We start from the raw sequence: 26,135 nt of genomic DNA, 5'->3' as shown, positions 1-26,135 counted from the left end.
ATCCCCTTCGACAATACTTAGTTCGCCAAGTGATGTCATTGCGTATTTTTTTTGTGCTCACAATATCACCCTAAATGGACTGCCCCCCCCACCACCCACCCAGCCTGAGTGATGGTAATGTTTAGGTTGCAATGTTTTTAGCCTGAAACCTGTCGTCATGTTTTCTCAAATTCAAACTGCTATACAGATGCAAATGATTGTTATCATAATCATTTGACTCAAACGCTCTCGCTTTGCGTTGTGAATGGTGTCCGTATGACTGAAACTCTCCTCTGTCTGTGTGTGTTTCTGGTCAGGTGTTCCGGACGGACTTCATCACGGCCATGAAGCTGCCAGACTCGGCCCAGTTGGGCCCTGATGACTTCTACGTGCTGTCTGACCCCTGGAGACAGGAGTGGGAGAAGGGGGTCCAGGTCCCCGCCAGCGTAGACGCCATCCCAGAACCTGTCGTCAGGTAGGGAGGATGCTTACTGTTTGAGGGCTCTATTAAAATCCACTTGATTCCATTCTGTTTTTCCAGGGTTCTGTTTTGTTAGGTTTTCGCTTTCAAAATCCCCCCCCCAAAAAAAATGTCAATAGATTAACAATGCTTTAAACACATCAGGAGACTACTTTTGAGCTTTAGGGAAAATGTGAGACGAATTCCATTGCACACCTAGCAAGAGGCTGTTGTTTTAGTGATTGTTTTTGTAACGCACATGTGATGGTAGAGTTTGCAAAACAAAACTAGCCACTGGATGCAAATAATCATATAATTCTGCCAGGTAAGCTGAGGATACTTTGTATGTCACATTTAATTGAGAAGGTTTTTGGGAACGCCTTTCCATCTACCAGAATATTTTTCATGAACCTCATTGCTGATGACGACACAAAGTGCCAGCTGCCCGGGGAAAATCTGTTTGCCTATTCAGAAAGTTGCAGGAATCATGAATCACATTCTGTTCGTGTCTTATGATAGACTTGGGCAAATTTTAAAGAAATATTCACTTCATTTAGTTTATTCCCCACTAAGTTCAATACATGTTTTGAATATTGTTGAATTCCATTTTTGTGATTCCGTCCACGTTTTTAGGGCCCTACTTTTTGAATGCTTTCACTGCTCTGAGAGGACACACACACACACACACACACAGACCTGTGTGCTTAGCTTCAGTGTAACGTTGCAGCACGTTGCGTTGCCCGGCTCTTGGCTATCATCATCTCCCACAGACAGACCACACACACACACACACACACACACACACACATACATACACACACACACACACACACATGCCCCATTCCCCACCTCACACATTTGACAGGTTTTACTGGAAGTGATCACAGCAGCACCATGTGTTCTAGGGGTCAGGTCAGCTGCATTGTGAGAAAGGGTTTGTAGTGGGGCCCTTAAGTGCTGCTCAGTGTCCAGGGTTCATAGGCTCACACACCGTCCAGGGTTCATAGGATCACACACCGTCCAGGGTTCATAGGATCACACACCGTCCAGGGTTCATAGGATCACACACCGTCCAGGGTTCATAGGATCACACACCGTCCAGGGTTCATAGGATCACACACCGTCCAGGGTTCATAGGATCACACACCAACCAGGGTTCATAGGATCACACACCAACCAGGGTTCATAGGATCACACACCAACCAGGGTTCATAGGATCACACACCAACCAGGGTTCATAGGATCACACACCAACCAGGGTTCATAGGATCACACACCGTTCAGGGTTCATAGGATCTGGGAACACGGAGATGTTGGTCGGAGTTCGTCAGATGGGGGGGACTGGATTGTAGGCTTATTCATCTCCCAGAGGGAGGATGGGAGACTGGGGCGCACACACACACTCATGCGGAGACACACACCTACACAGAGACTCACGGAGTGAGGCAGAGGTAAAGTGGGGGGTAGAGAAGTCACACCAAAGGGACTGGGTCACAGGGAAACATCAACAAAGTGCTTTACTCTCCGTCTGCTCATGCAGGAAACACAATGTGCAAAGATGGATTGGATAGATAAGCTGTGTGTAGAGCTGGATAGATAGCCTAGTGGTTAGAGCGTTGGGCCAGTAACCGAAAGGATCGAATCCCCGAGCTGACAAGGTAAAAAACGGTCTTTCTGCCCCTGAACAAGGCAGTTAACCCACTGTTCCCATCATTGTAAATAAGAATTTGTTCTAAACGGACTTACTTAGTTAAATAAAATAATAAATAAATAAAATAAAAAAAAAAGGTACAAATTAGGAGAGAAACAGATAAGGCTAACTAGATGGATGGATAGATTCACAAATTAGCATGTGCTTGCCTTGATTGATTGTGTAGAATGTGGGGAGATGGAGGGATAGAGGGTTGAAGGTAGATAATAAGTGAGTTGACTGCACTTAAAAATAATGACATCTTCCAAACATTGTGGAAAGGAAAAGCTGCAGGGCCTGTCGGTCTCAGCTAGCCTCTCTCGGGCTCGCAGTCCTCCTCCTTCTCGTCCACTGTGCGGCCCTCGCTCGGTCTGTACGAGCTCACTGTGCCGTTGTGGTTTCCGCTAAACACTTAATGGTCGAAGAGAAAGACCGAGATAGCTCGGTCCCTGTGTTTGTGCTCCTTTTCAAAGAGCGAGAGAGACCCCCCCCCCCCCCCCCCACTCCCTTGGCCAAGTGGAAGTAATTAGCCGTTGCATAACAGTCTCATTCGGCAGACAGAGAATGACGAATTGGCACGGTATCTTTAGCCTCAGTCCCCATTGAAACGCAGGGAAAGAAATCATTACATGTACGAGAACCTTCTTTTCTCCTAATAAGAAAAGGCTTGACGCAGCAGCAGCAAAGGCAAAAATGGTTTTATTCTGTTGACTGTGGTGGCGGCGAACTGGAAACCGTCATACTTCGAAAGACTTTTGGTCTTTTGGTTTGGCCTGAGGGGAAGAGGAGAGGAAAACCAAACAGTAGCTGAGAAAAAGGGCGAGCGAGTGCATGACTTGGTGGCTCAGTGGGGAGATAAAATAAGTTTGGGGTTCAGAGGTCAAGAGAGCCGAGGAGCAGGGCCTTGGCCTAGGAAACGAGCATTGCTTCCCCAGGGAACAACCTCCTCTCAGTCCTAGGCTACATCCCAAATGGCACCCTATTCGTTATAGTGCACTAACTGTGGCCAGAGCCTTTGATCAGCTCAAGGCAGCATCCTTTCCCAGCAGACCAGGCTTGAAGTCACAGTACGCTATTTTATGTCCACTTCAACAACTGGAAACTCCCCAAACTCCTTCCATGCAAGACTCCTTCAATGATGATGATTGACATTATAAAGAGACAGGCTTTCGGCCAAGGATGAGCATGGGTCAAGGAGGTTTTAAGAACCCACTGTTCTGTACCACATCATTACCAAACTGACTGGTTCTGCCTGGCCTGGGTCACTGGGTTCAGGATTGACTGAGCTTGGCTTGCTGCTCTCTGGCCTGGCTCTGCTTGGCTTGGTAATGGTAACTCTGACCGCAGCCTGCCTGCTGTCTGTCTAATCCCAGTGCCTGGGCCGGCAGGCCTGCAGTTTCCAGAGCAAACCTGGGTTCAATACTATTTGAAAACTTTCAAAATAGTTTGTTTGCTTTAGTCAGCCTGGAGTGCCGGGGGTGGGGTCCATATGCGTCAGGAAGTTCAATCAAGCCCCGCTAAAGTACTAGAAGTGGTTTTGAATAGTATTTACCCTGTTCTCCAGAGCTGCTGTGCAGACCAGGCTTTATTAGAGTCCAGTCATGCTGTTGGAAGCTCACTCACCAGGGTGGCTGGATGGAGTGGCGCCATCACTTCTAGACCTATACTCTCCTGTTAACAATGTCACAGGGATGCCCTCTCCTTTCATTGTCTTATCTATGGCTTGGTGAACTCTGGCTCAATCCCACATCCACCCCTTGCCCCTACCCCCTATGCACTGAAAATAAGGGATAATTTTAAGCAATACGAAGGTAAATATGCTCATGTTTGGATTCTCTGGTCCCTTTTTCTCTGCGCCAGTAACCCATCAGTGGATTGGTAGACCTCGCTGTAGTGGTACACCACCGATTGAGTCGGAAGACTGGTTTGGTAAAACGGAAGATGAAATCCATGCGAGCTGGGCTTGGAATCGTAAGCACATAGATCACTGAAAGAAGGCTATTAAGTCATTTGTATTACATCCTAAAGCACAACATTCTCCAAAGGATGTATGTGTGTGTATAAACTGTCCCCAGTGTGTGTGTGTTTGTGTGTGTGGGGGGGGGGGGGGGGGGTGCTTGTGTGTGTGTTTTACAGTAGTGATCCCTTGGGTTGTATTAGTTTGTGCGTTTAGTTGCGCGTGCGGGTGTGTGTGTTATTTCTCCCTTGGGTGGTGCAGCTGGATCTCTTTGCAAAGAAACGCAGTCTTCCCACCAAAAGCAGTGTGCATGCCACAGCTATGAATCCACCCTACAGACGTACACACTCACCCTCCACACCAGTACTTGTGGTTGGACCCGTGTGACGGATTAAAGCTGTGTGCTATGCATCGTGGGCTGAGCAACATCTGGGGCATTAAAGGATTCCCTACGAACTCCCATCTGCCTGCCCTCTCTCCTGTGCCTGCATGTGTGTTTCTATGTGAGCTCATTGTGCGTCTGTCTACATGTATGTATCACGTGTTGTGGACCCTGCCACCTCAGACATACAGACCGCTTTAGGGGGAAAGCTCTAGTTGTTGATCATCCCACATGAAACAACAGGCAGCTCCGTTGTTATCAGTTCCGCTGCTGCCCTGTGGTGCATGTCTCAGTGGTGTTTCTCTTTGTGGTTTGGTGAGGGGCCCCTCATGCCAATAGCTGTGGCCACTGCGGGCTGTGCAGGTGGCAGCAGGACCTTCAGAGCTTGTGTCCCAAATATCAACCTATTCCCTATATAGTGCACTGCTTTTGACCCCTATGGGCCCTATAAAGGGAATAGGGTACTCTTTGGGACACAACCTCTGCTCTGTTTTGCCTGGGTGACTCATCCTCACTCACTTCCCACTCCTTCTCACAAATGACGCTATTTCCTGCTCATCAGGGACCAGGAGACTGTTGGTTCAGCAGCCTTTTCCTTTTTTTGAACATCTCTGGTAGGGAGAAGGAGACTAGGAGACACATGCTCTAAAGTACACACTACACACATGCTAGCTAGCAAGCCAATCAATCCACAGCGGGTGTTAGCAAAACGGACAAAGCCTATACAACTGTCTCACCTAGGGATGCGCCGATATCGATATCCAATATTTTCCTAGCCCCCCAAAAAATGATGTTTACATTTTTTGAGGCTTTTTAAGCATTCTAGTACAGTTAAATAGTCACACGTGGACGCAGCGGACTAAGGCACTGCATCTCAGTGCAAGAGGCGTCACTACAGTCCCTGGTTCGAATCCAGGCTGTATCACATCCGTTCATGATTGGGAGTCCCATATTGCGGCGCACAATTAGCCTAGCGTTGTCAGAGTTTGGTCGGGGTAGGCCGTCATTGTAATAAAGAATTTGTTCTTAACTGACTTGCCTAGTTAAATAAAGGTCACACACACACACACACACACACACACGTACACACAAATACCACACAAAGACCCCCAAAACGTTTTTTTTTTTTTCTCCATTTACGTGTGTCCCCATTACCAGTAAAACATAATCTAAACCTATCTTTCACCTACTTGCTGTGCTGTTTCGTTGTTCATTTGTTCAGTCGTTTCATTCTCAACCAGGATTTCATCACGCATGTCAAGCAGTAAAGTTTCAGCTCTGTCTGTCCGTGGCCTTTCTTCCTCGGTGTGCACTGTTGCTGTGTCCGTTTCCATCTTGTCCAGCTGTGTATGTAACATTTCATGTTAACCCTGTTTCGTGTCTGCATTGAAGTAGCGGTCCTTGTACCTAGCATCGAGCCTGGTGGCGACACCGTAAAGAGGCTCAGAGAGAATGCCACCGGCTCACTTGTTCACAGCCTCAAGTACTTTTGTAAGTTTTAACCTCGCGGTCTGTGTCGGCAGTTTTGTTGAGCAGGCGTTTCAATTCCACGACGGAGGATATCACATCTGCTGCAGACACAGTTGATGAGTTCATTTCTCCAGTCTGTTGTTCAAATGGCACAAGGAGTGTGTTCAAGTTTCCAAGTTTCAAACATGTTCTCAAAAGCCTTTTGAAATGGCAGCATTGGCATGAGAACCAGCACATTCTGGAACATGCAATACGGCTTTCCTCAGTACGAAATCCTCATCCACCCACTGTGTGGTCAGACTCAGCATGCTCATCGGGCTGACGTTGCGGGTCCAAATGTCAGTCGTGGCGTTAATAGCAGTGACGCCCATAGTAAGTAGCTCATAGATGTACGTTTCAACAATACTGTGTAACTCCAGTAGGGCAACATCTGAAAAAGCGATTCATTTTTTTATTTGAACCCCCTATTCGCCCTGTTTTCGTGGTAGCCGGCGCCAAGTGATTTAAAATGTTGTAAATCTGTTCCAAAGTATTCCCACACATAACAAAGAGATATACAGTACCAGTCAAGTTTGGACACACCTACTCATTCCAGGGTTTTTCTTTATTTGTAACTATTTTCTACATTGTAGAATAATAGTGAAGACATCAAAACTATGAAATAACACACGGAATCATGTAGTAACCAAAAAAGTATTAAACAAATCAAAATATATTTGAGATTATTCAAAGTATCCACCCTTTGCCTTGATGACAGCTTTGCACACTCTTGGCATTCTTTGTGGGAACTCCTTCTAGACTGTTGGAAAACAATTCCAGGTGAAGCTGGTTGAGAGAATGCCAAGAGTGTGCAAAGCTGTCATCAAGGCAAAGGGTTATTATGTTTGTAGAAATACAAAACTTTCAATCATTCAATAGTATGTCATCACTATACTTTCCATTCCGACATTACATGTATCCATCGCAGTGCTGTTCTATACCTTTGATGTACAGTTCTAGGTCATTGTGCATACCATATGTAGGTCATATGAACTTCATCCACAACGACTCTGACGATTTAGGAGTTGTATAGGAATGAGGCCAACACATCTCTCCCAGGTATCCCCAACCAGCTCTCCGGACTTCTGAAGACGTGGTCGCATGCACCCTCACGTATAGCGCGCTTGTCAGGGCTGTTGCTTTGCGGGTTTTGTCATCCGTCCACTAAAGTCTTTAGCCGGAAGACGACTGTCAGAATTTGAGGTTGTTTTCCGAGCTTTTTGAAGACTAGTACTAGCTAGCTGGTAAATTAGACTTTTCCCCAGAGCCCGTTGGCGAGACCACCAATCCATCTTCCTCTCGCACGAAGGCTCGAAAATGCTCCAATTTAGTCCTGTTTTAATTAAATCTCTAAGCTGGTCATTACTATGTGGCAGTGTCGTCTCTCCATCTCCTTTTCAGAAAGCTCCATCAGAGTATTTCTCCCCACAGTTTTAGTCTAGTTGGGCAAGCTAGCTATCTATCTTTAGCTTGGCTTGTTTACTTCTAGTGGCGGCGTAGAAAATTTACAAGGAAGTGTGGGGGGTGGTGCACATGCACATATCGTGCATATGAGAAACAATCAAAAAGTTTGCTCAAATTCTGAGTGAATATTGAATTTTACACAGTGGGTCACAGCTCCTTTGTTGTGTAGTCTCATCAACTAAACTTGTTCGGTGTGCGATTTTTTAAAAATAATCGGTTCAAGGACATTAATCTGGTGTAATAGAAGCAATGATTGTCTTAAAAAAAGTTTTATTTACACGAAGATTGCTATTTTCCTTTTCACTATAATGGGGGATCCTACAGTGCCTGCAGTACCGCGGTCGGCCTTGAACTGATTGGCTTCAATGAGAGGGGGCAGTCCTTCTCGCCTGGTTTAGATTTAGGCAGACTGGAAATAAAACACTTACATTGGGAAGAAAAAGTATGTGAACCCTTTGGAATTACCTGTATTTCTACATAAATGAGTCATAAAATTTGAAGACATTAAGTCACAACAATAGACAAACACTTCATCTAAACTAATAACACACAAAAATTGTGATTTTTCATGTCTTTATTGAACTGTATTCACAGTGCAGGTTGGAAAAAGTATGTGAACCTTTGGATTTAATAACAGGTTGACCCTCCTTTGGTAGCAGAAACCTCAACCAAATGTTTTCTGTAGTTGTGGATCAGACCTGCTTAACGGTCAGGAGGAATTTTGGATCATTCCTCTTAACAAAACTGTTTCGTTTCCACAATATTCTTGGGATGTCTGGTGTGAACCGCTCTCTTGAGATGCTGTGGCATGACCTCAATCCGGTTGAGGTCAGGACTGACTGGGCCACTCCAAAGGCATATTTTCTTCTATTGAAGCCATTCTGTTGTTGATTTACTTCTGTCTTTTGGGTTGTTGTCCTGTTGCATCACCTGGCTTCTGGTGAGCTTCAATTGACAGACCGATAGGCTTACATTCTCCTGCAAAATGTCTTGATAAACTTGGGAATTAATTTTTCTGTCTGAGAGCAAGCTGTCTAGGACCTGAGGCAGCAAAGCAGCCCCACACCATGATGCTCCCTCCACCATACTTTACAGTTGGGATGAGGTTTTGATCTTGGTGTGCTGTGCCTTTTTTTTCTCCACACATAGTGTTGTGTGTTCCTTCCAAACAACTCGACTTTAGTTTCATCTATCCACAGAATATTTTCACAGTAGCAGCGTGGAACATCCAGGTGCTCTTTTGCAAACTTCAGACGTGCAGCAATGTTTTTTTTGGACAGCAGTGGCTTCTTCCTTGGTGTCCTCCCATGAACACCATTCTTCTTGTTTAGTGTTTTATGTATTGTAGACTCGTGAACAGAGATGTTAGCATGTTCCAGAGATTTCTGTAAGTCTTTTGCTGGCACTATAGGATTCTTCTTAACATCATTGAGCATTTAATTTCTCCATTTATAGACAATTTGTCTTACTGTGGACTTTATTTTAGAAATACTTTTGTGACCGTTTCCAGATTTATGCAAGGCAACAATTCTTAATCTTAGGTCTTCTGAGACAACTTTTGTTTGAGGCATGGTTCACATCAGACAATGCTTCTTGTGAATAGCAAACTCACATTTTGTGAGGGATCTTTTATAGGGCAAGGCAGCTCTAACCAACATCTCCAATCTCATCTCATTGATTGGACTCCAGGTTAGCTGACTCCTGACTTCAATGGAGAAGTCAGTCGCCTAGGGGTTCACATACTTTTTCCAACCTACACTGTGAATGTTTAAATAATGTATTCAATAGACAAGAAAAATACAATAATTTGTGTTATTAGTTTAAGGAACACTAAGTTTGTCTATTGTTGTGACTTAGATGAAGATCAGATAAAAATTTGATGTCAAATTTATGCAGACATCCAGGTAATTCCAAAGGGTTCACATACTTTTTCTATACTGAAAAAATCTCACTCACTCCCTACACTTCCTCATCCAGCAAAACATAGCTGGCAACGGGAAGCCATTCTCTTTAATGACCTCATCAGGGATGCCAAAGCACCCTGGCCAGTCACTCTTGCCTCCCCGCTTTAAGGAGAGTAAATGCTGTTTACGAGGGCTGTGTTACCCAGCAGACCCCAACGTCTCAGCTCTCTCTTTTAAAGAACCAGCCACCCAACACTACCATGCACTGCTTTGCAGTGTTTCGTTTAGCCTCGCCTTCTCTTCTCTTTATTTTCTCCTCCTCCATCCTCCCATTCTCCTCTCCTCCTTCACTCAAGGTTTGGTGTTGTTTTTTTCTCTTTTTAGTAGTCGTGTTTCTTCGTTTTGCTGCAGTTGTCCACTACTTTGTTTTGGATGACCTTGTTCTAAGCGACCGACCCGCCCCTCGCTGTGTCTTTGGATAGAGGGAGAAAGATTAGAGGGCGAGGGATGACAGAGGAAAGGTAATGACGGTAGTGGTTAAAATGACAGGACTGAAGGACTGAACCACAGCCCAGACAGACTAAACGCGTGCCACACAGCAGCCTTCCTTGAGTTGTTGCAGCTCTATGGTCTGAAAGTGGCATCAATTCCTCTTCCTGGTCTCCCTTCACCTTGCGTCACTCGCTGTTGAATGCGGAACAAGGGAGAGTTTGTTGTTTTGAAAGTCTATTGAAAAAGTTTGGTTACTTGCTAGCTACCTAGTTTGGTTACTTGCTAGCTAACAACCGCAAAGCGGTTGGCATCAGTTGCTGGGACCGCCACTATCTGTCCAGTGATCCTGCCGATCTGAGGAGCTGCTTGGCGTAGCAGCTAGCCTAGCTGCTAGCTAGCTGCCTATCAAGCTAGCAGGTTTTTTTTTTTAGGGCTTAAACACAGCCCACGACGCCTGGCTGGGACCGCAGATTGCCCTGGGCTTGTGGCTCTCTAGATGTCTTCTGTTGTTTCCAGTCTACCCTGCGACGTGCCCTGTCTGGAACTATGAGGTGTAACAGCGTAACCTATGTTGCTACCATGACAAAGCTCAAAGCCGACGGGAATAACGTTGGCGACAATGGTGTCTCTTTCACAGGTGAGGGATCTTTTAAACTAACAAAGATAGTTCTACAAGCAGTTGTTAACAACAAGAAAATAGCTTCAAGTGTTGTCCAAATACGGATGCAGTCCACTAATAAAAGAACGGACGACTTGACCAGAGAGGTCCAGGACCTGAAGAACAGTTTGCAGTTCTCCCAGGCTCAGCTTGACTAGTTTAATTGCGTACTTCCGCTACGACGGGCTTTCTACGCCAATTTCAGTGCACTCTCGTCTGTGTGCCAGAGCGCATAATACCTGACGGATTTACAAACGCTCAACACGTTTTGAATATGGCCGGTGTCAGTAAACGCTGGCAAAATAGAAAATTGTTGCCAGCAGCACAGTTGCAGTCACCTACACTCTGGATAACATAGCATCCTAACCACGTCTGCTAGGGCAAGTAAAATAGTCAGTGAGCTGTACTCTAATTTGTGTATGGAAGTAGCTGGCAAGGTAGCCAACATTAGCCAGTTAGCTTGGCTGCTTGACTGTTGTTTTTAGAACAAAACGCTCAGATCATCCCTTAAAGAATTGGATGGGGTGTGAACGATGCTGAATGAAAGCTCTCCAATAGGTACCAAAACATTCAAAGGCCATTTTCTCAAAAGTGAGGTTACAAGTTTATCAACTAACTTTCAAAGCAGAATTACTTTCCCATTGTTCCTCAAATATAGTATATGATATACCGTTTTGTCGCTCTGTTTCTGATTTTATCCAATGTAAAAATAAAAACACTTTCAAATTTTGCTACATAAGACCAATCAAGGCGGTCGGTCATAAATTACTTGGTGTTACCTTCGATTGTTAACTGTCATGGTCAAAACATTTAGATTCAATGGTTGTAAAGATGGGGGAGATGTCTGTCCGTAATAAAGATAGGCTCTGCTGTTTTGACACAACACTCCACAAAGCAAGGCCTGCTGCAGGCTCTAGTTTTATATTCTGTTGATTATTGTCCAGTCATAAGGTCAAGTGCTGCAAAGACAGACCTAGTTAAGCTGCAGCTGCCTAGAATAGTGCGGCACGTTTTGCTCTTCATTTGTAATCAGAGGGCTAATATTAATACCATGCGTGCCAGTCTCTCTTGGCGTCACTTCTTGTTTTCATAAGAAACATTGTGTTGGAAATTGGAAATAGTTTGCATAGTCAACTTACACACCGATTTACACCACCAGACATGCCACCAGGGGTCTTTTCAGTCCCCAGGTCCAGAACAAAGTCCAGGAATTATAGAGCCATGAGTGCATGGAACTCCCATCTTTCATATAGCGCAAGTGAACAGCAAACCTGGTTTCAAAAAATAAATAAAGCAACACCTCATGGCACAATGTCTCTCCCCCATGTGACCTACTTGTTGTGTGTATGTATTGACATGTATGCAGTGACGACCCCGTCATTCAGAGCCCCACCTGTTTTGAGCCACACGTAGCTAAGAAACGTGTCACATATCAGTTTGCAAACAATGTAAATAAAATAAAAAATAAAACAATATTTGAGTTAATAAAGCCTCCAAACAAGCATGGTCTCTTGAGTAAGGCAGCTCCAAAATGCAGGTGTTTCAGCCCAGCTCAGTGCTTTCTGTGGTGGTGGGGCAGCCAGCGGAAAATACAGAGAGTAGGGGTTGGTAATGTTCTTTTAGTTGTGCCGTGATCGGCTCAGTGTTCTGTCACTCATGGGGACATTACGTCACTGCCGAATCTAAAGGTAGAGCTCAAAAATTCAACCCCCTTGGGTGCTGCCATAGAGTTACATTAGAAGTGCCCATCCAAGAAGGCTCAAGGTTATTGGCCACAGATAAAATTACGCCAAATCACGTTATATCTACCTAGTAGCTTTGATTGGACTGATAATGTCAACATCATGCTTTCAAAATCTTAGCTAGCAGTCATCATCATGAATCAAGTCGACAATCTACTGGTAAATCCTTTTTAATCTTTGTCATTTGAAGAGACATTTATAGATAAAACGTATCGGTGCTCATTGGACATCAACATTAACCAACAAATTGGAAATTGCAAATTCAACATGAATGGTTTGGAAGGAATCCGTGGCTAACTGCAAGCATTGCAAAGCAATCACTAGGTTGCTATTCAGTGTAGTGGGTGTGTGTTCCCAATTCTGGGGACCACAAAAGGGTCTTTTTTTTTTTTTCCCCCCCAATCTTAAAATGATAAGCATTCAACATTGTCCATGCTGTCAATCCACCATGATTTCTGCCGCACTCAAAACAACTTAACTCGGAACTTGGAAATCTGACTTCACTGAGTTCAAGACAACTGGGAACGCGGGAGAAAACGAGCTCAGTCTGGCAAAATACATTTTGAACGGTCATCCAACTCGGAATTGTAAGTCGGGAACTCGGGCATCTTTCTTGAGCTACGACCTGAAGATCACTGACGTCGTGATTCTTTTCCGAGTTCCTAGCAGTGGAAAGGTGTTGGGACTCTGCTGTTGGGACGTGCTAATGTTTTTACATTTATGTCAATTGTAAATTATTTTGTTTGTAATGCATTTTTTGTTATATGTCGGACCCCAGTAAGACTAGCTGTCGTCATTGGCATCGGCTAATGAGGATCCTAATAAATCAACCTGCATGGATGACTATTCTGCTTCATTGATGACTATTCTGCTTCATTGATGACTATTCTGCTTCATTGATGACTATTCTGCTTCATTGATGACTATTCTGCTTCATTCAATGTAAAAAAAAAATAAGATAAATGCTCTTCTGTTATTCACTATTGACAACATCAGTTTAACTTTTGAATTCCATGTTCTTTTTTTTTGTGAGCTCAATGCGCTGTTTCTCAAGAGATCGATCAAGTGTGAACTGTGCGACAAGGTTTAGCGTTGAAAACATGGTAATTAACTACAGTGACCATAACCCGTTGTGAGCCTACTTGTCTGCGTGGGGCAGACATGGACAATGAGAGGGACAGAAGAAGCGCGATTGAGAGGGATAGAGAGCTGTTGCTTCAGTTACAGTATCTCTTCCTGAAAAACGTAATTAATAGTTGGTATTCAGCAGTCATAAAAGTATGCTTTTACTTCGAACTACAAAAATAGTGATTTTGTCAGACCGCATAGGAAGCAGCTCTATAGAGATGACAACTTGGGATGAAATAGTTAAGTCATCAAATAAGATAAATGTTGTATACAGAACTGAAGTAATGTGAATAAATTGTTTAAGATGGCTATGCAGAAATGGATCTGCCATTTCCTGGTTGCTAAAATTCAGTTAGTGACAAAGAAAGCAAGTCTAGTGTAGAGAATCATTGTACCATCTAAACCGCTGTGAAATATCTTTTCCATAATCAACAAATATTGCATTTTCAGCTGTTTGAAGCCAATGCACATAGAACAGATATACAGCTCCTTAGACTTGGTTTCAATGACCGACATATCTATAATTCACATTTCTATGTAAATTTGGTCAGGTCGCTAAAAAAGTTAGATATTGCATCTTTAAGTGATAAGCAGTAAGGGCATGTATTCATTGTTTTATTCTGTTACAGCATTCATCCCACATAATGCATAGTGCATTTAATGAAGAAAAAAAAAGATAATCTAAATCGGAAACCATGATCATTTTTTATCATCGAACTGAAAACGAACCGACCTCAAACAGCACTAATCGCTCAGCACTATCGTTCATACAGTACCGTAGCCTACATCCTCAAACTAGAAAAGTACTTCTGCACTGAGTAAGGTCTTTTTGTTCATCTCAAAGGGTTCAGTTGCTGAACCCCCAAAACAACACATTTTAAACCGGTGTGGTGTGGTGGGCTGGCTGGATGCTGGTGGGCTGGCTGCCTGGAAGTGTCTCAGACAGGGAGAGGAATGCAGGAAGAGGGGGCAGAGACTGCTGGTGGGACCCCCCTCCACCCCAACCCCTCTTACTACAGGCCAGGCCAGGTGTTGGTTAGCACTTTACTGTATTGCAGAGTGGTGTGCGTGCATGCGTGCGCGTTCACACGCTTGAGTGCTGTGCCACAGCTGCATAGGAAGAGGTTAGGGTGGGGGAACCAAAAACACATACCAAGCAACGTGACGACGCTGCATGTGGGTTAGTTACTGTGCCCCATTATAAGTGGGGTATTGAGAACGTCTGACTGTGACTGAACCCCAGGCAGCTCATGAGATGAGAGGCTAATAGAGAAAGCAGTGAGGAGAGGGGCAGACCTGGGTTCAAATACAATTTTAAAATCTTTCAAATACTTACATTTTGCTCTTGCCTGCCTGGACTGCCAGATTGGCAGGGGTTGCAGTTTTGGGATGATTCTATTAGTCCATTAAACCAGGCAAGCTCAATCAAGCACTGAGATAAAGTATTATAAATGATTTCCAGCAGTATTTGAACCCAGGTCTAGAAAGGGGTAATGCTGCTACAGTGTGCTCTACTGTATCATTATACTGAATAACTAAACAAACCAGATTCATAGAAATGGATGATAAGGCAGTTGGAAACGTGGCGGATCGGATGACACCGTTAGGTCTGTGACCACCTGCTCCGCCATGCTGCTTCTGACCACTGTGTTATGGGCAGTGTGGGGTAACGAAAGTATTCACACCCCTTGACTTTTTCTGCGTTTGGTTGTGTTACAAATTGAGATTAAAATGTATACTTTTTTTTTATCGACACAAAAGACTAAAATGTCAAAGTAGAATTTGTAAAAAAAAAAAAACTTCAAATGTATGAAAAATAAAACCCTAATATCTTGATCAGTATTAAACCCCCTGAGTCAATACATGGTAGAATCACCTTTGGCAGCGTTTACAGCGGTGCGTCTTCTTGGGTAAGTCTCTAAGATCTTTGCATACCTGGATTGTACAACATTTGCCCATTTTATTATTTTGAAACTCTTCAAGCTCATTGCTAGACAGTCATTTTCAAGTCTTGCCATATATTTTCAAGCTGATTTTAAGCCCGAACTGTAATTGGGCCACCTAGGAATATTCAATGTCGTCTTGGTAAGCAACTCCAATGTATATTTGGCCTTGTGTTTTAGGTTATTGACCTGCTGAAAAGTGAATTTGTCTCCCAGTGTCTGTTGGAAAGCAAACTGAACCAGGCGTTCCTCTAGGATTTTGCCTGTGCTGAGCTCTATTCCGTTTATTTTTATCCTAAAAAACTCCCTAGTCCTTGCCGATGACGAGCATATCCATAACATGATGCAGCCACCACCATGCTTGAAAATATTAAATTAAGAGTGGTGCTCAGTGTTGTTGGATTTGCCCCAAACATAATGCTTTATTTTCAGGCCAAATCGTACATTTCTTTGCCACATTTTTTTTGCTGTGTTACTTTCCTTATTGCAAACAGGATGCATGTTTCGGAATATATTTTATTCTGTACAGACTTCCTTCTTTTCACTCTGTCATGTAGGCTAGTATTGTGGAGTAACTACAATGTTGTTGATTCATCCTCAGTTTTCTCCTTTCACAGCCATTAAACTCTGTAACTGTTTTAAAATCACCATTTGCCTCATAGTGAAATCCCTGAGCGGTTTCCTTCCTCTCCGTCAACTGAGTTAGGAAGGACACTTGTCTTTGTAGTGACTGGGTGTATTAATACACCATCCAAAGTGTAATTAATAACTTCACCATGCTCTAAGGGATATTCAGTGTCTGCTGCTTTTTATTTTTACCCATATACCAATAGGTGCCCTTCTTTGCGAGGCATTGGAAAACCCCCCTGGTCTTTGTGGTTGAATCTTTGCGTGAAACTCGCTACTTGACTGAGGGACCTTACAATTTTCTGTATGTTTGGGGTTCAGAGTTCGGGTTGTCATTCAAAAATCATCTTAACCCCTATTATTTCACAGAGTGAGTCCATGCAACTTATTATGTGACTTGTTAAGCCATTTTTACTCCTGAACATATTTAGGCTTGATAAAACAAAGGTGTTGAATACTTAAAAATAGCTTTTAATTTCTTATTCATTTGTAACCATTTTGAAAACAAAACTCTGCTTTGACACACGTGGGAAAAGTCAAGGGGGGGGTGAATACTTTCTGAAGACATTGTATGTGCATCACATTTTATTTCTGCCTGCCCCCTCTCTCCCTTGCGCTGGCTCGCTTGTGGTGTATTCATTACACTGATTCTGAATTTGTCCAGTAGAAACTCACGTTTTCAGTTGCAAATCATTCTAGTTTTGCAACTGTTTGGACTAATGATTATACCCCTGCTCTTTCTCTTCGCTAATGATGCGAGTGTGTGTTCAGTCTTCGGTCTGTAGAATATCCTAGCCTATTCATTGATGATGGGCCCTACTTAACTGAAGTTGCGAGGCATTGCAAGCCAAGACCTTGCGAGATGCAGCTTAAGATTGCCGTTAGATAGGCCTAGTGCACTCTTCTAACTGTCTGACTGGTGGCCGACCTGCCTCTACTGTGCCCCGTCCCTCGCTAGCTCACTATGAAACATACAAGTGTTTGGTCTCGGTAGTATGGCAACTCATCAGTCTTTTCCTTTCCAAAAATAGTCGATTCCTAGGGGCCTCGGGGAGTCGACGTGCAAGGAGTCAAGGAATCAATTATTTTGGAGTCGACTCCCCACCACTTCATCACCATCCATTAAAAGTTGGGCAAGAACGGCAAGCGACAGCAGCGAAGTCCTGTATGGTAATACTTTGAAAAGTTAAGAAGGAAACGCAGACTTTGCGAGGTGGAATTGAGGTACAGGTGCAATGCTTAACCATCTGAAAGGGACACCGTGAGACCCAAGCTGTTTCTGGCAGTAGCACAGCTGCATTGTAAATTCACATGGAATTGAATGAGTTTTTCTTATTGTTTTAACGGAAAAGCGAGTAAAAAGAAATGGCAGTTTAAATGTCAACACGTCTCTTCAGTCCTCACCACCTGTGCTCCCCAGGGATTTGACCAGTTGTTAACGTGTTCACAATGACGCAATTAAGGAGGACAGCTTCTTGCGAGTTTAGATATTCCCACCACAAACTCCCATGCAAAGGCCCTTTTACTATGACGAAATGAAAAGAGCTCAGCGTTTTTAGCGCTCCCTGTTAGTTAATATTCACGTTCGGCAAATACTTTTCTCTCCAGCTAAACCCGGAGCCTAACGCATAATTGAATGGACCTCCACTGGTTCAAGATGCTCCCAAATGGCACCTTATTCCCTTTCTAGTGTCGTACTTTTGACCAGGGAACATAGGGGCCCGGTACTCATTTTGAGTGCCTGTATTTTTTTTTAAACCAATATTCTATATGAGGTGCCAGTACTCAAGCGGTAGAAAATTCCAGGTTGCAGTACTTTTGTACCCGGCCCAATTCAATAACTCCACTCTTTATGCCACACATTTTCATCAACTTTCTGCTTGTGTGGAGATGATTGATGATGGAGACTGGTGGATGAATGCAATGCCTGGCTGTTGTTATGGTGCTTTACCTGGGAAAGAGCAATAATGGGGAAAACAGCTTTCTGAGAACTGTTAGATCACCATCTCTACCAGGAAGCTGTAACATGTAGCCTAATCACTTATACAAACAGGCAGGCGCGTGCACACACATACATGGAAACACAGCGCACACACTTACACAACACACACACACCAATTTGTGAATACTGTCCATACATGTAATGAGGACTCGGGCTCTCAGAACATGAGCAATAGCTTGCTTTCTCTTGCTATCACTAGACAACTACACGCAAATGTGCAGGTGCATTGAATAGAAACTTGTGGTACATAAGTACTGACACACTTTCATTTTCATAAACACCCTGTACACACACACATCATGCAGTGCTGATAGATAAAACCACTCAACATGTTTTCCAACGTCTTGCATTCCCTTATTTTCTTCCACCTGTTTGATTGAATATGAATGGTGGAAAATATATAAATGAGCTGTACAGCTGCTGCACACAGAAATGAATGTGGGTCCTGCAATATGGATTTGGAACTGGCAGAAAACAATGGAGGCGTTTCCCCTTTCTCTCTCTCTTTCTCTCTCGCTCCATCTTTCTCTCTCTCGCTCCATCTTTCTCTCTCTCCATCTTTCTCTCTCCATCTCTCTCGCGCTCCATCTTTCTCTCTCTCCATCTTTCTCTCTCTCTCTCGCTCCATCTTTCTCTCCCTCTTTCTCACTTCTCTTGCGGACTGATGTTGCATAATCGTTTATGTAAAGAGGTATTCGTTCTTCCTCTAGAGGGTTTGTGTCTTCAACACACACTGACCTGCCGTTAAGCGCTAGCTAGCTAGCAGCCTGACTGTTAGCATACGTGTAGCCTGTTTAGCAGCTAACTCGACGCTTCCCTGCCTGCTTGCCTGGCACTCCCTCCCTCCTCTTTAGCCTCCTAATCAAGGGGACAAACACAGGGACGCTAGCTCTCTGCTGAATTTCTTCACACTGCAGTGTTTTAGCAACAAAAAAGGAGGGGGGGGGGGAGACAGAAGGGAGGAGGTGGATGCAAACACTGAGGGAGCTGTGAGACCTGAAGCAAGGTCCTGGCGCGGTGCCAGTCCTGCTCTCTGGGCAGCAGCAGCCTCTCAGCCTTCCCTTCCCTGTCTCCTGGCTCGCAACTGACTCAGTGGAAAATGTGAATGAAAACATTCCCCAAGCCCCTAACACAAATCACTTTTCTCCCTACCCCACTCCACCCCTCAAAACCCCCCAAGCGGGATTATTATGTTCCTTTTTTTGGGGAGTGGGAAGGGGGCTTGCGATTTAGTGTTTTTCTGTGTAGAGTAACTGCCAGAGTTTTGGGAAGAAGAAGAAGAGAAAACAAATGGGGACGAAAACAGATAAAAGGCTAGTAGGAGGAGTAAAACGTAAAACCCTAGCCGGCTAGACTGATTCTTCTTGTTGTGAGAGTGACTCTGTAGTAAGGAGGCACAGGAATATGGCTCTTAATAAGGCTCAGCCATATCCATGACAACACGCTTGGCATTCCTGGGCAGACCGCATTGGCATCTGAAGGAATCACAAAATGGCAGCACACAAAAAGACTCAGTCGGGGCTCCGGTTAACCCTCTGTGTGCCACGCCTGACGACTTCGGAGAAAGAGACACTGTTGTTATCTGCTTTTGTCTAGTGCTTGATTTAAAATAAAAAAAATGATCCCCACATTCTGATTCGGTTTAGGCTAGTTGTCATTGTGAGAGAGGCTAAATTGTTTTGTTCTCAAAGTGACTATCCAGCAATAACATCTAAAGTGCAGAGTCATTTTTAATTTATTTAAAATATATATATATTTTATACATATCCTGGTTCCTCATAGAATGAATAAAATTCCACATTTCTCTTGACCCCCTCAATTCATTCTGTTATCAGTGCAAGCTATTTCACTAGAGGTATGAGTGCCAAATGGCACCCTACTCCCTACATACTGCACTACAGTTGACCAGAGCCCTATGGGTCTAGGGCTTTCATCCATTGTGTCACTGGAACATTTGAAAGTCATATCTGACTGCGAGGGTTGCTATGACTCGCGTTAAACACTGTGCCATTTGTCTATCTCGGCGGGGACTTTACTCTGCCGGGGGAAGATGCTGATGCATAACAGTATCTTTCTGATGATTTCAGTTTCTCTGTCTCGATCTGTCTGGGTCTTCCGTCTCTAATTATCTTCCTCTCCTGCATAGGTCAGGTCAATGTTGCAGCTAGTTTAAAAAACACAGACACACACACACACACACACACACACACACACTAGTGATGCGCGGGTTGAATCATGTAGTGCGGTCCCAGAGGTTACATCCGCTGGGCGGACGGGTTTACGGTCATTAAATATCGTGTGGCTGAAGGACATGTGAGTGGTGGTCGGATTGAATAAAGAGAAGCAAAACCTTAAATTCCTTAATGTATAATTGTGCAATTTTATATAGGCTACATTGAGGTTTTTATTTTTGGCTATCTGGTATTACTGCATGAGCCTACATTTTAGGGTTTTAATAGTACACGTGCCAAATAGCCTACACAGCCAATCTTCAGATAATGTTTTTGGGAAGGGCAGAAAAAGTTTACGTCAATCTGCGGAGGCAAAAAGGAGTTTGTCGGAGTGTAATTCAATAAGACAAAAGCTGCGAAAGGTGAGTTGAATATAAAGAGAAGGGAGGGCCAGAAAAGTCATGTCTGGGAAATATTTGGTGAAGTGGTAAAAGAGGATGATAGCAGTGGGATAGATGTGATGATTTATGAGACTCTATCCCAATCTGACAGGATTCTGAATAGGGCTATGGCATGTCAAGGGTTAATGCCTGCCGTTTTAGATGGGTTAAATGGAAACTAAAATCTGGACATTGACTAACCAGAATAGACTACTGTTTGTGGGTAAACTAAAGTCCTCTGATGATACTAGTCCCGTGCGACTCAACATCCCTGTGTTTTGAGGAAATGTCTTGAGTTTGACAGGTGTTACTCGCGGTTTGAGCAAGAAGACAATAACTGAGTCGATAAATTGAACGCAATGCTGTGCGTAGTGCATTCGGAAAGTATTCAGACCCCTTGACTTTTTTTTACATTTTGTTACGTTATTCAAAAATGTATTAAATGAAAAATATTCCTTAATCTACAAACAATACCCCATGATGACAAAACAAAAACAGACTTGTAGATATTTTTGCAAAGGTACAAATAATAATACAAACTTAAAAACGATCACATTTACGTAAGTATTCAGACCCTTTACTCAGTACTTTGTTGAAGCACCTTTGGCAGCGATTACAGCCTCGAGTCTTCTTGGGTATGACGCTATTAGCTTGACACACCTGTATTTGGGGAGTTTCTCCCATTCTTCTCTGCAGATCCTCTCAAGCTCTGTCAGGTTGGATGGGGACCGTCACTGTACAGCTATTTGCAGGTCTCTCCAGAGATGTTAGATTGGCATCAAGTCCGGGCTCTGGCCCTGCCACTCAAGGATATTCAGAGACACCAGAACAGAGAATCTTGTTTCTCATGATCTGAGAGTTCTTTAGGTGCCGTTTGGCAAACTCAAAGCTGGCTTTCATGTGCTTTTTACTGAGGAGTGGCTTCTGTCTGGCCACTCTACCATAAAGGCCTGATTGGTGGTGTGCTGCAGAGAGGATTTTCCTTCTGGAAGGTTCTCCCATCTCCACAGAGGAACTCTAGAGCTCTGTCAGAGTGACCATTGGGTTCTTGGTCACCTCCCTGACCAAGGCCCTTCTCCCCTGATTGCTAATTTTGGCTGGGCTGCCAGCTCTAGGATGCACTGTCAACTGTGGGACCTTATATAGACAGACAGGTGGGTGCATTTCCAAATCATGTTCAATCAATTGAAGTTACCACTGGTGGACTCCAAGTTGTAGAAACATCTCAAGGATGAGCAATGGAAACGGGACGCAACTGAGCTCAATTTCGAGCCTCATAGCAAAGGATCTGAATACTTATGTAAATAAAGGCATTTCTGTTTTGAATTGTTAATACATTTCGCCTTGTCATTATGGGGTATTGTGTGTAGATAGAGGATTTGTTGTAATGTAACAAAATGGGGAAAAGGTCGAGGAGTCGAATCAATGAGATGAGATTGGAGATGTTGGTTAGAGCTGCCATGCCCTATTAAAAACCCTCACAAAAAAAGAAGCATTGCCTGATGTGAACCATGCCTTGAACAAAATAGTTCTCAGAAGACCCAAGATTAAGAATTGTTGCCTTGCATAAAGCTGGAAAAGGTTACAAAAGTATTTACTGTTGCTACTCTCCCTAGGAGTGGCCGTCCTGCAAAGATGACTGCAAGAGCACAGCGCAGAATGCTCAATGATGTTAAGAAGAATCCTAGAGTGCCAGCTAAATACTTACAGAAATCTCTGGAACATGCTAACATCTCTGTTGACAAGTCTACAATACCTGAAACACTAAACAAGAAGAATGGTGTTCATGGGAGGACACCACAGATGAAGCCACTGCTGTCCAAAAGAAACCCCATTGCTGCACGTCTGAAGTTTGTAGAAGAGCACCTGGTTTTTCCACAGCGCTACTGGCAAATTCTGTGGACAAATGAAACTAGAGTTGTTGTTTGGAAGGAACACATAACACTGTGTCGAGGGGGGAAAAAGGCACAGCACACCAACATCAAAACCTCATCCCAACTGTAAAGTATGGTGGAGGGAACATCATGATGTGGGGCTGCTTTGCTGCATCAGGGCCTTGACAGCTTGCTATCATTGACAGAAAAACTTGGGAATTCATTTATCAAGATAGTCTAACATTCTCCTGCAAAATATCTGCCAATTGAAGCTCAACAGATGTTGGGTGATGCAACAGGACAACAACCCAAAACACAGAAGTAAATCAACAACAGAATGGCTTGAACAGAAGAAAATACGCCTTCTGGTGTGGCCCAGTCAGTCCTGACCTCAACACAGTTGAGATGCTGTGGCATGACCTCCAAGAGCAGTTCACACCAGACATCCCAAGAATATTGCTGAACTGGAAGAGTTTTGTAAAGAGGAATGGTCCAAAATTCCTCCTGACCATTGTGCAGGTCTGATCTACAACTACAGAAAACGTTTGGTTGAGGTTATTGCTGCCAAAGGAGGGTCAACCAGTTATTAAATCCAAGGGTTCCCGCATTTTTTCCCACCATGCACTGTGAATGTTTACACGGTGTGTTCAAAAAAAGACATAAACATATAATTGCTTGTGTGTGTTTTAGTTTAAGCAGACTGTGTTTTGTCTATTGTTGTGACCTAGATGAAGATCAGATAAAAATGTATTGACCAATTTATGCAGAAATCCAGGTATTTCCAAAGGGTTCACATACTTTTTCTTGCCACTGTACATAACCAATGTTCTCTGGTAGTATTAGTCCCGTGCGACGAATAGGGCTGTAGCCTTAACCCCTGCAGAATGAAGCATTCACACCAAATGTAGGCAAAATGTGGACTTTGGAACAGAAGTGGAGAAATTATAATTGATTTCTTTCTGCTTCTTGAGAGAATGCAATGCTCAGTTAGATATCATCTGTAGAGGTGCTGTCTTCATCATAAAAGCTGATCATATTTCAAGCACATAAAATATGCATCGAAGCCGAACTGAAATCTTATCAGAACACGTTGGGTCGTTTTCACATATTTCTTCACTTACAACCAGTCAAACTAATGTCATTTAGACATTTTCCACAGAAAATCTTTCCCGTTTTTTTTTTTGCTTTATTGTATTTTCTCCCCAATACATAAGTGTCTTTCCTCCGTGAAAGATGAGAGAATTCACCGACGTCAACTGGATTGAAGCATTCATTCTATCCATCTATTACATTATTCTGTTGAGTAAGGGTTTATTTAGTCTTCTAGGGCGACATGTCATGACAGAGAAGAGGCTACCTGTATCTAATAATAGACATGTTGACTAACACACAGCCGACCAAAATGTCTGAAATTATAAGCAGAAACGTATCTACATCAGGCACCCTCTGTCAAAAAATTGGTCTGCCATCTTTGGCTGTAGCCGACAACACATTTTCTATATTTGCAGGTTGGGGTCGGGTGCGGGCCTCAGATTTTCATTTCATCACATAGTCGGGTGGTTGCGGATGGGTTATTAGCAATTGCAAACAGCTGACCCTTGCACCAGAAACACACACACACAGACATCTAAGCCAGTCCCAGACATGGGTGCCCCTGCCTTTGTCACTCCGGGGTAGGTTGGCTGCTCTGTGGATGTAGGTGGGGGTGGGAATGGGGTCATCTGAGGATGAAGGGCAGGGGTGGGCACAGTGGAACACCTCATACGTCCTGGCAGAGTTGGCACAAGAGATTGGGAAAGAGACATGAAAAGATGGAGATGGGAGGGGGGGGGGGGTGTATTATGAGACAGAAGCAGAGATTTCCCACAGTGTTTTACTGCAACATTTCAATGTACCGTTGTGCTGTTGTAGTTCAGTCTCTTAACATTGTCTAGCACTACGGTGAAAACTGTGAGTGGGAGTCTCCACTTTTTCCATTTCCTAACAAACACCAACGCGCACCTGTAAATGACTAGCTTAAGATAGATCTACTGTGTTTTCCCTTCCTCTGACAGAACAAAAACAGAACAGAAACGGAACAGAAACATGAGCCGGTGTTCCCATGCCTGCTGGTGGCCTTGTCTGTCCATCTCTGCCCCCACCGGGTTGAATAAAGCACTGTGTTGTTTCTGTCCCTCTGTGAAATGTCATTCACATCAGAGGTGTTGGGGGGGAAAAAACATGTTATCCAGGAAGATGATAAATCAGTGGGTGGTGTTTTGAGCTGAGTCCCAAATGGCACCCTATTCCCTACTTAGTGCTGTTTGGGACGCGGCCCTTTTGCACTTGCTGTGGTGTGAAGTACATTTACTGTCTGTTAAACGCGGCGACACGCTTGCAACCTTCTGGTCATGACATTAGCTCTCCGCATATCTTCAACCCACATCCCACCCCTGGTGAAGGTTGCTGGCCTAACTGTGCTGAGAACTGCCCTCGAGGTAGACGTCTAGGATCAGGTTACCCAACACCGAAACTAAACCACAACCATGAGGGGATGATCACATATAGTACCCGTCAACAGTTTGGACACATCTACTCATTCCATCGTTTTTATTTTATTTTTAGTGTTTTCTACATTGTAGAATAATAGTGAAGACATCAAAATGATGAAATAACACATATGGAATCATGTAGTAACCAAAAAAGTGTTAAACCAATCAAAATATATGTTATTTGAGATTCTAGTAGAAAGTAGCCACCCTTTGCCTTGATGACAGCTTTGCCCACTCTTGGCATTCTCTCAACCTGCTTCACCTGGAATACTTTTCCAACAGTCTTGAAGGAGTTCCCACATATGCTGAGCACTTCTTGGCTGCTTTTCCTTCACTCTGCAGTCCAACTCATCTCAAACCATCTCAATTGGGTTGAGGTTGTGTGATTGTGGAGGCCAGGTCATCTGATGCAGCATTCCATCACTCTCCTTCTTGGTCAAATAGCCCTGTGTTGGGTCATTGTCCTGTTGAAAAACAAATTCTAGTCCCAGTAAGTCCAAACCAGATGGGATGGCATATCGCTGCAGAATGCTGTGGTAGACATGCTGGTTAAGTGTGCCTTGAATTCTAAATAAATCACAGATAGTGTCACCAGCAAAGCACCATCACACCACCTCCTCCAGGCTTCACAGTGGGAACCACACATGCAGAGATCATCTGTTCAGCTACTCTGCTTCTCACAAAGACACAGCGGTAGGAACCAAAAATGTCAAATTTGAACTTTTCGGACCAAAGGACAGATTTCCACCGTTCTATTGTCAATTGCTCGTGTTTCTTGGCCCAAGCAAGTCTCTTCTACTTATTGGTGTCCTTTAGTAGTTATTTCTTTGCAGCAATTTGACAATGAAGGCTTGATTAACACATTCTCCTCTGAACAGTTGAAGTTGAGATGTCTGTTACATGAACTCTGTGAAGCATTTATTTGGGCTGCAATTTCTGAGGTAGGTAACTAATGAACTGATCCTCTGCAGCACAGTAACTCTGGGTCATCCTTTCCTGTGTTGGTCGTCATGAGAGCCAGTTTCATCATAGCGCAACTGCGCTTGAAGAAACTTTAAAAGTTCTTGAAATTCTCCACATTGACTGGCCTTCATGTCTTAAAGTAATGTTGGACTGTCGTTTCTCTTTGCTTATTTGATCTGTTCTTGCCATAATATGGACTTGGTCTATTACCAAATAGGG

At 43.7% G+C, this 26,135-nt stretch overlaps 1 protein-coding gene across 2 annotated transcripts in view; it reads left to right on the top strand.

Annotated features, from left to right (window-relative positions):
- LOC110537725 (protein Jade-1) overlaps window positions 1–26,135 on the top strand; it is a 144,446-nt gene that overhangs the window by 47,076 nt on the left and 71,235 nt on the right. For both annotated transcript variants that reach the window (XM_090192729.1, XM_036937730.2), the window contains exon 4: window positions 297–454. In XM_090192729.1, coding sequence (XP_090048855.1) covers window positions 297–454 — 158 coding nt within the window. The remainder of the gene's footprint in view (window positions 1–296; window positions 455–26,135) is intronic.

Source organism: Oncorhynchus mykiss, chromosome 12 (assembly GCF_057628025.1).
Source record: "Oncorhynchus mykiss isolate SJ-2025 chromosome 12, ASM5762802v1, whole genome shotgun sequence".
NCBI classification, from domain to species: domain Eukaryota; kingdom Metazoa; phylum Chordata; class Actinopteri; order Salmoniformes; family Salmonidae; genus Oncorhynchus; species Oncorhynchus mykiss.
This window is presented reverse-complemented; position numbering and strand designations above follow the sequence as displayed.